The sequence below is a fragment of the Protobothrops mucrosquamatus genome, unplaced genomic scaffold (assembly GCF_001527695.2).
Source record: "Protobothrops mucrosquamatus isolate PMUCROS unplaced genomic scaffold, P.Mucros_1.0 scaffold70, whole genome shotgun sequence".
Lineage (NCBI taxonomy): Eukaryota > Metazoa > Chordata > Lepidosauria > Squamata > Viperidae > Protobothrops > Protobothrops mucrosquamatus.
This window is the reverse complement of record NW_015386448.1, coordinates 115,711-127,607: the sequence shown is the minus strand read 5'-3', so window position 1 is coordinate 127,607 and position 11,897 is coordinate 115,711. Positions and strand designations below refer to the sequence as shown.

Below are 11,897 nucleotides of genomic sequence, written 5' to 3'. Positions count from 1 at the left end.
CTCCCCCCTCCCAACCTCCCGCGTTCCCCCTAAAAATTTATTAAAACACCCCTTTAAAAAGAGCCTTAATTTGGCCAATTTCCGAACTTTTTGGCTAGTGCCTGCAGCATGCCACCTCTCGGGGTTCCAAACCCCATCCTCAAGGTGGGCCCTGGAGATCTTAATGGGCCAGGCCTGCGCGAGGGGTGAATCGCGCAGGACCAATAGGACTGTCCTTGGATATCTTAAAATGTCCACAATCAAAGGAGAAGGGAAGGGGGGGAGGGCAAAGATGTCCAATTTCGGCCGCACCCACGAGTCTAGTCTCTGGAATAGTTCTTAAGTCCTAGGTCCTCCCGGACCTCCCGGACCTCCAAGGGCCGCTGGGAAGGCCATCGGGGCCACCGGGGCCACCAAAAGGGCCACTCGAAGGCCACCGAGGCTAGAGTGGTTTGCCCAGGGGCCCATTGTTCCTCAGATTCTTAAAAGCCAGAGGATCACCCACGGGTCGTCGGGGCCATCGGCGAGGCCGTCCGAGGTCTCCAACAAGGCTGTGGTTGTATTTCATAAATGTGTTCTTTTTTTTTACATAAGCCATCTTGGGTGGTTTCAAATGTCAAATTCCAATTATAGGATATAAATTTTTAATATCAAATGCAGCAGGTGTGCTTTATCTAGGAGCTGCCTCAACATGTTCAGGCTGCAGGGACTTTTACATTATGATAATAACAATCCAATATGGGACCAAATGAGCTTTTCCAGTGGTGAAGCAGAACCATTCACTTTAATCTGTTCCTTCCTGACTAGAGAGAGAGAGAGAGAGAGAGAGAGAGAGAGAGAGACAGACAGACAGACAGACAGACAGATAGATAGACAGATAGTATATTCCTTTTCCCTACCTGTAGACTATATAGTTCATTTATCTTTGCTAAATTGTGCCCTGAGTTAAACACGTTTGATGCCCTCAATTAAGTACTAAACTGCAATTTCTTTTCCCAAATTCTCTGGACTTGGTGTAGTCACATCTTTAGTGTGACATTTCCCAAGAATACCTTGGGGAGGGGGGGGGCTTTCCCATTTTTCCACTCTGATTTGTATAGGCTCACAAACACAGGCTCACAGAACCCCCTGTCCGGGGTTCTTCTGATGCAATGTCCCCATACTACGTGTTACATCCGTGTGTCACGGCCAAAGGACCTTCTCCGCTTTGAGCCGAANGGCCGCTGAGGCCGCCAGGCCATCGCCGCGGCCGCCGCAGCCGCCGACGCCGACGCCGGAGCCGAGGCCGCTGGGAAAGCCGGGGCCGCCGAGAAAGAAAACGGCGAGCGGCCCGCGGCTGTCTTCTCCCCCTCCCGGAAAACTCACCAGGGAGGGGGCAGATCCTCCAGCTCCTCGGGGGTCTCTGGAAGGGACCTTGGAGGTCTTCTAGTCCAACCCCCTGCTCAAGCAGGAAATCCTGTTCCATTTCAGACAAATGGTTGTCCAATCACTTCTAAAAAACCTGCAGTGATGGAACACCCACAACTTCTGGAGGCAAGTCGTTCCACTGATTAATTGTTCTCACTCTCAGGAAATTTCTCCTTGGTTCTCTCCTTGATGAGTTTCCATCCATTGCTTCTTGTCCTGCCTTCGGGGGCTTTGGAGAATAGCTTGGCCCCCTCCTCTTCGTGGCAACCCCTCAGAGATTGGAACATTGCCCTATGACACCCCTAGTTCTTCTTTTCACTAGACTAGACAGACCCAATTCCAGCAACCGCTCTTCATATGTTTTAGCTTCCAATCCCCTAATCATCTTTTTTGCTCTTCTCTGCACACTTTCAATAAAACCTACCTACCTACCTTCCTTCCTTCCTTCCGATCTGCTTCTCCATTTTACAGGACTTTTTGTCCCACCTTGCCTCTTGGCTTCTGGGGCTTCTTGCTGCTTTTTTGTATCCTTTTCATAGGAATCGTTGGGATTGCTTCCTCCCCCCCCCATACATAATCAGATAAGCGCATGCAACATAACACAAGCATGTTAGTACGTGGATTCATGCGTGCTGGGGATTCATTTGTCCTTTGCATGGAATCAACTGAAATTTAGTGCAAGGTTGGTAAATCTGAAGGTCATTCTGGATCATTTTCAGAGTGGTTTTGTAGGAAGGCAAGACAGACATGGCCTTCATTTGAACTGCATATTTTTTTTAACCTGGGTCTTTTCTGAAAGCAGCGAGGCGTGAAGGAGGATGTCTCCAGCCAGCAGTTAAGCAAAATTAGTTTTGCAGTAGAAGGCGATAGATTGCTCTGCTTCTTTATCAATTAATAATGATAAAGCACAGGGTGTGTCGGAATTATTGGTACAAAGCTGCAGGAGGAGAAAAACCAGACATGTTATCTTAACCAATGCCCACTAAAGCTTTATGGAGTAACAGAAGGAGAGAACCTTCTATCTAGGACAGGGGTCCTCAACCTTGGCCACTTTAAGACTTGTGGACTTCAACTCCCAGAATTCCTCAGCCAGCTTTGCTGGCTGAGGAATTCTGGGAGTTGAAGTCCACAAGTCTTAAAGTGGCCAAGGTTGAGGACCCCTGATCTAGGAGAACTAACCATTCTTGTACGCCCGATATTGCTACCCACTGCTCATTACAGTGCAAGGGGTGCCTGAGGTTCAAATAAATCCAGTAAATCCTGCAGCAAATCTGCCACAGTGGTCCATGCAGGTAGTCCTCGACTCACAGTCCTTCATTTAGTGACCGTTTGAAGTCACCACGGCACTGAAAAAAGTGACTTGGGACCATTTTTCACACTTATAACCCTTGCAGCATCCCCACGGTCACGTGACCAAAATTCAGGTGCTTGGCAACTGGCTCGTATTTATGACGGTCGCAGCGTCTCCCTGGGGTCACGTGATTCCCCCCTTTTGCGTCCTTCCGATAAGCGAAGTCCATGGGGGAGCAGGATTTCACCTAACGACCGTGTCACTCACTTAACAACTGCAGTGATTCGCTTAACAACTGTGTCAAGTGGGGCAATAGCTCACTGAACAAATACCTTGCTTAGCGACAAAAAAATTGGGGCTCCATTGTGGTCGTAAGTCGAGGACTAACCGCACAGCTGTTTTGCAACACGCACCCTGCTGTGCCCGGAAGCATGGATGGAGAGCCCCCCCTCTCTTTGTTCACCGTGTCCACTGCTCCTCATCCCCCCCCCTTGCCTGTATGTGGCCGGCCGGCCTCCTCCGCCGTCCTGCGAGGGCAGCTGAACACCTGTGCGCTCTCTTGGTCTCCCCTTCCCCTCCCCTCCCCTCCCCTTCCAGGGCCACCTCTCGGAGGGCCTCGTGACCAAGTGGTACCGGTCTCCCCGCCTGCTCCTCTCACCCGACAACTATACCAAGGCCATCGACCTCTGGGCGGCTGGCTGCATCCTGGCCGAGATGCTTACCGGAAAGATGCTTTTTGCTGGTGAGTCTTTTCTTTTTAATCTTAATTCTTTTTTTATCAATACGCCTGGCTCCCCGATGGAGCTTTAAACACTCTGGCAGCTTTCTTTTTGTGCCGTTTCTTTCTTTAAAGGCCCGTCTAGGGAAGAAGTGCCCGGGTTGCTTTTTTCTTTCTTTTTTTCTCCTCCTCTTCATCTCTAAAATGGGCGTGGTCTGTAGATTCTGATAAACATCTGGATATCCAATTTGGGTTATGGGGAAAAATACGTTTCTGGTCCTCATCAGCTGGGAAATACAGGCAGTCCTCAACTTACAACTGCAACTCAGCCCAAAATTTCTGTGGTTAACTGAGACATTTGTTAAAGGAAGGTTTGCCCCATTTTATGACCTTTCCTGCCACGATTGTTAAGTGAATCACTGCAGTTGATAAATTAGTAGCCCATTTGCTCAGTGAATCTGGCTTCCCCGTTGTCGTTCCTTGTGAGAAAGTCACAAAAGGGGGCCTCGGGACAGAGCAGCCGTCGCAAGCATGAACCAGTTGCCGAGCGTCTGAATTTTAATCATGTGATCATGGGGATGCTGTAAAGGTCATAACTGTGAAAACCGGTCATAAATCACATTTTTCAGTGCCGTTGTAACTTAGAACGGTCACAAAACGAGCTGTTGTAAGTCAGGGTTCCCTGTACAGGTGGTCTTCGGCTTATAATCACAAATGGAGCCAGAATTTCCATTGCAAAGCAGGGCTGTTATTAAGTGAGTTGCACTCAATTTTACAACCTTTTCTGCAGAATCGCTGCTCCTGTTTATCTATAAAGCTTACAGGCTGCCCGCCTCACCTCAATACTTGCGCGGCCTTTGAGCCCACCCAGCCTCCCTGGTTGGCTTGACTGGTCAGAGGGTGGCCGGGACGGTTGCAGGTGTTGATCAGGGGACCCTGGGACAGTGCGGCCACTGTAGGTGCATGTCGGTTGCCAAGCGCACCAATTTCAATTGGGATTGTTTCAACGGTTGTAAGGGTGAGGAAAGTGCTGAAACGGTGTTCTCTGCGCCAGTGTGGCTTTGGATGGTTGCTAAATGAATGGTTGTTAAGTCGAGGACTGTACTTCTTCCCCCTCAGTTCTGATCTGATATCAGTCAACGAGCAAAATGTGGGGAAGGGAGGGAGAGAGGGAGGGAGGGAAGACAGGGAGGAAGGGAGGGGAGGGAGGGAAGAGAGGGAGGGAAGGAAGGAAGGAAGGAAGGAAGGAAGGAAGGAAGGAAGGAAGGAAGGAAGGAAGTCCTTGGGTGGGATCCCTGTGTGGGTTTTCCCTTGTGCCATCTCTGTGCTGAACACCTAATTCCCACTGTACTGTCTTATGTCTAAGGATATTTACCCATGTAGTATGGCTGTATTACTATTATCCGTCTCATCTTTTCTACCACCTTCTCCTATTGATATTTTATTTTTATATTACTTTGTTGTTTGTATGTACACTGAGAGCTTATGCACTGGAGACAAATTCTTTGTGGTGTGTCCAATCATAGCTGGCCAATAAAGCTATTCTTATTCTTATTCTTATTCTTATTCTTATTCTTATTCTTATTCTTATTCTTATTCTTATTCTTATTCTTACTCTTATTCTATTCCATTCCATTCCATTCCATTCTATTCTGCATCCTATTCCATTCCATTCCATTCCATTCCATTCCATTCTATTCTATTCTATTCTATTCTATTATATTCTATTATATTCTATTCTATTCTATTCTGCATCCTATTCCATTCCATTCCATTCCATTCTGTTCTGTTCTGCATCCTATTCCATTCCATTCGATTCATGAGAGTCATATTTGTGTCTCTGTCAGCCAGACACAAAACCCAGAAGGTCGAGGACACGGCCTGGTAATAAGACATCACCGTGCCTAGTTTTCCACTCTGTTAATCATGATGCCTTCATTTTCCATCTGCTCAGCACCACTTTGGGAAGCATCATTATCCCTGCTGGGCAGCCAAGAGGAGCATTGCAGACGGGTGTCGCACCCTTGGACGGTTGCCCTGAGAGCTTCCTCCAACAGCTGCCTTAACAGCCCTTCCAAATAACACACTCTCCCCACTCTGGGATTAGTGACAACAAGAGGAGGGCCCCTTGGCTCATCAGGCCTGACTTACTCGCCCTTGGACTGCAACATGGCAGAGCTTGTTAAGGTGTTGAGACCAAGAGAGGGAGGGTCTGTGTTGTGAGCTTGCCGTCGTTCCATTATGGTTAGTTCAGTTGTGCTCTGTGCTCGCTTTATGGAGGTTTTCAAATATTTTGTTTTCTTAAATTTTCTTAAATACTGTAAATAAATAGACCAACATCTTCTTCTAAAGTGATGATTTTAAGAGCCCTGGTGGCGCAGTGGTTAGAATGCAGTATTGCAGGCAAACTCTGCCCACAGCCAGGAGTTCAGTCCTGACCGGGTCAAGGTGGATTCAGCCTTCTGTCCTTCCGAGGTTGGTAAAATGAGGACCCAGGTTGTTGGGGGCAAATAGGCTGACCCTGTAAAACGCTCAGAGAGGGCTGTAAAGCACTATGGGGCAGTATATAAGTCTAAATGCCATTGCTATTTTATAAACTTCTTCCAAACAAAGAAGTTTACTCCCTTGCTAGAAATATTGGGTAGCAGCTGGGGAAAAAAGCCATAGATATTTATTCAGGACTTGAGTGCATTCCCTGCTGTTACTTAACAAATAAAAAAGCCCTTCCTTTTGCGGTTGGCCCAACTGTGACTTTTGTTCTTCTTCACTGTGTTTGTTATTATCCAAAAATCTCGGTTGCTTATTTTGCAATCCTGCAAAATTTCAACACCTTGGGAAGCTGCACTCAGCTTCCTTAAATAAATGATAAGGTTAATTAATAATGGATCCCATTATTCTTCTAGTCCCGTTCTTCTAAAATAACCTCGCCCAGGATAGAACCGCTGGAGTTGGAGAGCCGCTTCCCATCATCTAGAGAGGCGCTTGAGCCTCAGACCCAGACGGTTGGAGATGCAGAGATTTCTCCCAAGCTGCAACAAACTCAGCTTCAGGCTGAGTGACTGAAAGAAGACAGGCAGTCCTTGATGTACAACCTTCTGTTTAGTGACCGTTCAAAGTCAACAGTGGCACTGAAAAAAGGGACTTGTGACCATTTTTCACACTGACAACCGTTGTAGCATCCTTACAGTCATGTGATCAAAATCCAGAGGCTTGGCCAGTGGCTCATATTTAGGAGGGCCACAGGGTCACGTGACCCCCTTTTGCGACCGTCTGTCAAGCAAAGTCAATGGGGAAGCCAGGTTCACTTAACAACCATTTTTCTAATTTAATAACAGCAGTGATTCACTTAGCAACTGTGGCCAAAAATGTCGTAAAATGGGACAAAATTCACTGAACAACCGTCTCGCCTAGCAACAGAAACTTTGGGCTCAAGAAAAGGAGTGGTGTGAAAGGGCTCGAAGGAAGGCGGGATGGGAAGCTTTGGGAAGGAAAACAGCAGGGGCCTCATAGCTCTCCCTATCTCCCTTCTCCGCGCTTTCCTTTTCTTCTCAGGAGGCCTCTGGACTTCCTCGTTTTTTTCTTTGAAGATGTTTCACTTCTCATCCAAGAAGCTTCTTCAGCTCTTTTGCACCACTCAGGAGACCCTGAGGACACAGAGATAAACCTCCAGGCGGCCTCAACGACTCTCTAAGAGAAGGCAAATGACCAACTGTCTGCAAGGAGTCCAAATCCTTCCATTCCCCACCATCCAGTCAGAGCTGAAGAAGCTTCTTGGAGGAGAAGCGAAACGTCTTCAAAGAAAAAAAAACCAAAGTCCAGTGGCCTCTTGAAGAAGCGCCTTTGGGACAAGATTAAGGGGTCCTTTTATTATGGATTCTTGCAATGAATGACTTTTTCCATCCCCTAGACCAGTGGTGGCGAACCTATGGCACGCGTGCCAGAGGCGGCACTCGGAGCCCTCTCTGTGGGCACACGCACCGTCGTCCCAGCCCCGCCTCCTCCCACGGCCCCCTCTTCACCAGCAGCCCCCCTGGAGGAGAGTCACCCCTGGGCGTGGCCCACGCGAAGCAGCACAGCCAAGGACATGGTAGCCGTGCAGTGGGGACAAGACTCCGCCCTTGCAGCCCGTCATGCACATCTGATGCTGCGGGGCATGGGCAGAGGGCATGGCCGCCATGGCCCTGCTGGGCTGTCTGGGTGATCTGTGGCGGGTCGTGGAGGTGGTGGGTGGCCTAGCGGGCAGGGCAGAGCGGGGACAGCGGTGGGGGAGCAGTTTTTGGGCACTCAGTCTCTAAAAGATTTGCCATCACTGCCCTAGACTCCAGTTAACTTCTCCCTTTCCCCCTCTACTTTGCACTTCCAAAAGGCATAATAAAGCAACAAAGAGCAAAATTAATACAGGTAGTACTTGACTTACAACCATTAGTTTAGTGACTATTCAGAGTTAAAATGGGACTGAAAAGAGACTGATTTTTCACATTCACAACCACTGCAGCATCCCCAGGTATTTATGTCCCGGGTTCATGTGACGGCCCTTTACAAGCTTCCTATCCGGCTTCCGACAAGCAAAGTCAATAGGGCAGTGATGGCGAACCTTTTAGAGGCCAAGTGCCCAAACTGCAACCCAAAACCCACTTATGCATCGTCGGGTGCCGGGTGGGTGTGGCCCATTGGCTGGGTGTGGCCCATTGGGTGGGCGTGGCTCATTGGGTGGGCGTGGCCCATTGGGTGGGCGTGGCTGGGGTGGTAACGGCAGATTGGGTGGGACTAAAAAGTTCAATCAATCAATTCCAACTTTGCAAGATCTTTTTTTTTCCCGCGAGAAGTTGAAATTGACTGATTGATTGAACCTTTTTTTTTTTTTGCACACGGCGACAGAGGCCTAAAGTGAAAAGGTTTTATAAAACCCAGCTGAAGGCCTAGGACTGGGGCGAGGGCGCGCGTGCCCACAGAGAGGGCTCTGAGTGCCACCTCTGGCACCCGTGCCATAGGTTCGCCCCCACTGAACTAGATCACCCATCCTCACCTCTGACACAATCAAAACTTTTATTGGACTCAGCCCTTTGAGTGGGAACCGCACTAACACCAAGTCTTTGCTGGCTGCATCCTTCATTCAGCTGCTGAAACTCTATGCTGACTTGAGATTGTTAATAATTTAAGCTACACTAATGAGATTTCAACAGCCACAAAGCAAAAACACAATCTTCTTAAGGGTGCTTTGCTCCCAGTTTAATTTGAATGCCTCCAGCTAATGGTTTCAGAAATAAGAAATGTGGAATGAAATTAAATTTCTTCTTGGACATAGTTTTGTCCTTACTCACGACTTATAATGATTTTCTGTCAATAAATCCCCTCCCTGGTTTTTTTAGCCCTTTAGAGCAGAATATAATTTTGCTTTCCAGCACTAATAGCAACTAGTTTTTTTTCTTTTCTTTTTGTAAGCAGTTTGCAGAGAGATTGTGCAAGGGAAGATATTTATGTAACTCTCTTATCCATCTCGGTGATAGCTAAAAATACTCCTTCGATCCTTTTGGAAGCACAAATAACCCCTGTAGCCATTTACTTATTTTAGAAAATGCTCCTTAATTGATACGTGCAGTTATTGTACTCCTGGCTTCATTTTGCCCTTGAGCACCAATAGCTACATTTGGACAGAAAAGCTATTTTTTTATATCCAATTCTGTTGGGAGAAATATTCATTTTCCAACAGCAGCATCAAATATTAGAATGTTATTAAGATACTTTCTATCTTTTGCATACCTTTTTCTCCCAGCTATTTTCCTTTCAAGGTTTCACTATGAAACCTCATTTTCAAGTCACCTCACCCGATAAAAAACTCCGAGGTGTTTCACCCACAAAGTTGCAGCTACTATTTTTATTTTTATTTTTTTTCCCCGTGATAAATGACCAAGACCAGGCTTTCCCGTTCTTGGCTACTTTAAGATTTGTGAATTTCAACTCCCAGAATTCCCTAGCCAGCAGCTGGCTGGGGAATTCTGGGAATTGAAGTCCACCTGTCTTAAAGTGGCCAAGAAGAGGAAACCCTGCCCAAGACTAAAAAAGTATATGGGTCTGTAATTGCAAAAACTTCCTTTGCCTGGTTGATTTCTCTGGAATCTCTTCCTGACAACCTTCCCCTGGGAATATTTGAAGCTCAGACTCTGGAAGTAGAGAAACACGCCAGAGACTTCTTTAGGTCGATCTTCCCTCTTGTATCTTTCTTCTCCTGCCAGCTCACTTGTTGTTGAAACTGATTCCGTCCGTGCCTTTTTCAGGGTTATGTCCACACCACACGGTTAACCAGGTTAAAAATAGCTTGTTAAAATTGTTTTTTTAACTCTTTTTTGTTTTAGATTGCTTTGTCAAACCTGCATATATTCTAGCCCTTTCTACGGAGTGAATTTAGGAAATGAGTTAACACAGTAACTGAATGGAGTGTGTTGGGTGAGAGCAACGTCCACGTGTAAAGGGTTTGCATTGTTTGAATATGAAGGATTGCCATCTCCACTGTGTTTCTCGTTATTTCTTACAGGAATGTCCTCAAAAGTAAATTATTTACTGTATCATTTCAGTGTGGATTCATCTACCAAAATTCTTAGTCAGCGTGGCCACCAACCAAAAGGTTTGAGCAGATCTGTTGTCTCAGAAAGGTTTAGTCACCATGATATAAAAAAAGATGTTGAGACTCTGGAAAGGGTGCATAGAAGAGCAACAAAGATGATTTTAGGGGACTGGGGGCTAAAACATACGAAGAATGGTTGCTGAATTAGGTATGTCTAGTAGTTTAATGAAGAGAAGGACGAGGGGTGACATGATAGAAATTTTCCAGTATCTCAGGGGCTGCCACAAAGAAGAGGGAGTCAAGCTATTCTCCAAAGCGCCTGAAGGCAGGACAAGAAGCAACGGATGGAAACTCATCAAGGAGAGAAGCAACCTGGAACTGACAGTGAGAACAATTTACCAGTGGAACGGCTTGCCTCCAGAAGTTGTGGGTGCTCCAACATATGGAGGTTTTTAAGAAGAGATTGGACAGCCATTTGTCTGGAATGTTATTAGGGTTTGGATTTGAAGATACCCTCCCCCCCAGATCCCTTCTAACTCTTTTTTTTTTTTTCAATATAAAATTTTATTGTTTTCATCATAAAAAAAAGAAATACATCACAGATATTACACAATGTTATATCCCATCCCCCCACCCCCCGGACTTCCCAAACCAAACCTAGGCTAATATTCAAATACAAGTAAACAAATATTAATATCTCTNTTTTTTTTTTTTTTTTTTTTTTTTTTTTTTTTTTTTTTTTTTCAATATAAAATTTTATTATTTTCATCATAAAAAAAAAGAAATACATCACAGATATTACACAATGTTATATCCCATCCCCCCACCCCCCGGACTTCCCAAACCAAACCTAGGCTAATATTCAAATGCAAGTAAACAAATATTAATATCTCTAACTCTAAACTCTAAACTTAAACAATCCATCTCCTCCGTATTAATAAAAATTATTCATTTAATTAGTTCTTCAAATACCCAAAATCTTTACCATTTCAGCAAGATAGTTTAATACCATCCCTTACTTATACAAAAAAAAAAAGAAAAAAATTCCCATCTTCCATAAAGTTAACAAGTTAATTCTGTCATTTCATCAAACTACACCTATAAAAAATCATTTTGAACCCTTAATAAGGTTTACAACTTCAATTACTTAATTATCATTCAATTGTTTATATTCATAGTTAAGTCAAACAAATTCAATTATTACAACATTATTATATTTATATTTATAATAGTCTTCCTTTTAATAAAAATTATTCATTTAATTAATTCTTCAGGTACCCAAAATCTTTACCATTTCAACAAGATTAAAAAAAAAAAAGAAAAAATTCCCATCTTCCATAAAGTTAACAAGTAAATTCTGTCATTTCATCAAACTGCACCTATGAGAAATCATTTTGAACCCTTAATAAGGTTTACAACTTCAATTACTTAGTTATCATTCAATTGTTTATCAAATATAACATTAACAATAAGTCCACCTCCTTCAACCATTATTAAATCAAAAAAAGGAACCTTTAGGACCTTAATTCCCATCCATTCATAATTAAGTCAAACAAATTCAATTATTACAACATTATCATATTTATAATAGTCTTCCTTCGTTATTAAATCAGAAAAAAACCTTTAAGACATTTTTAACCCATCAGATAACATTTAATGTCATATTTATATCTGACTCTAGCTTTCTTTCTATACCAAGTTAATAGAGCGTTTCGATTATCAAACCTCAAGATTTGGTTCCAAACTTAATCACTTCAAACTGAGCAAAATTTGCTCCCCTTTCTGCCAATATAATCTGGATATCAATCTTTATTGTTTTTAGCAGTTGAAATGAGTCCAAGTAGCTTTGTATGAAATTGGTTTGCCTAATAGTTTCCACATTTACTCCCAGTATAAATTCACAGTTAGGTTGCTCTGACTCTTCAAATTGTATATCTTGA

At 44.5% G+C, this 11,897-nt stretch overlaps 1 protein-coding gene across 1 annotated transcript in view; it reads left to right on the top strand.

Annotated features, from left to right (window-relative positions):
- MAPK4 (mitogen-activated protein kinase 4) overlaps positions 1-11,897 on the top strand; it is a 29,980-nt gene that overhangs the window by 10,516 nt on the left and 7,567 nt on the right. The window contains exon 2 of the mRNA XM_015812145.1: positions 3,275-3,419. Coding sequence (XP_015667631.1) covers positions 3,275-3,419 — 145 coding nt within the window. The remainder of the gene's footprint in view (positions 1-3,274; positions 3,420-11,897) is intronic.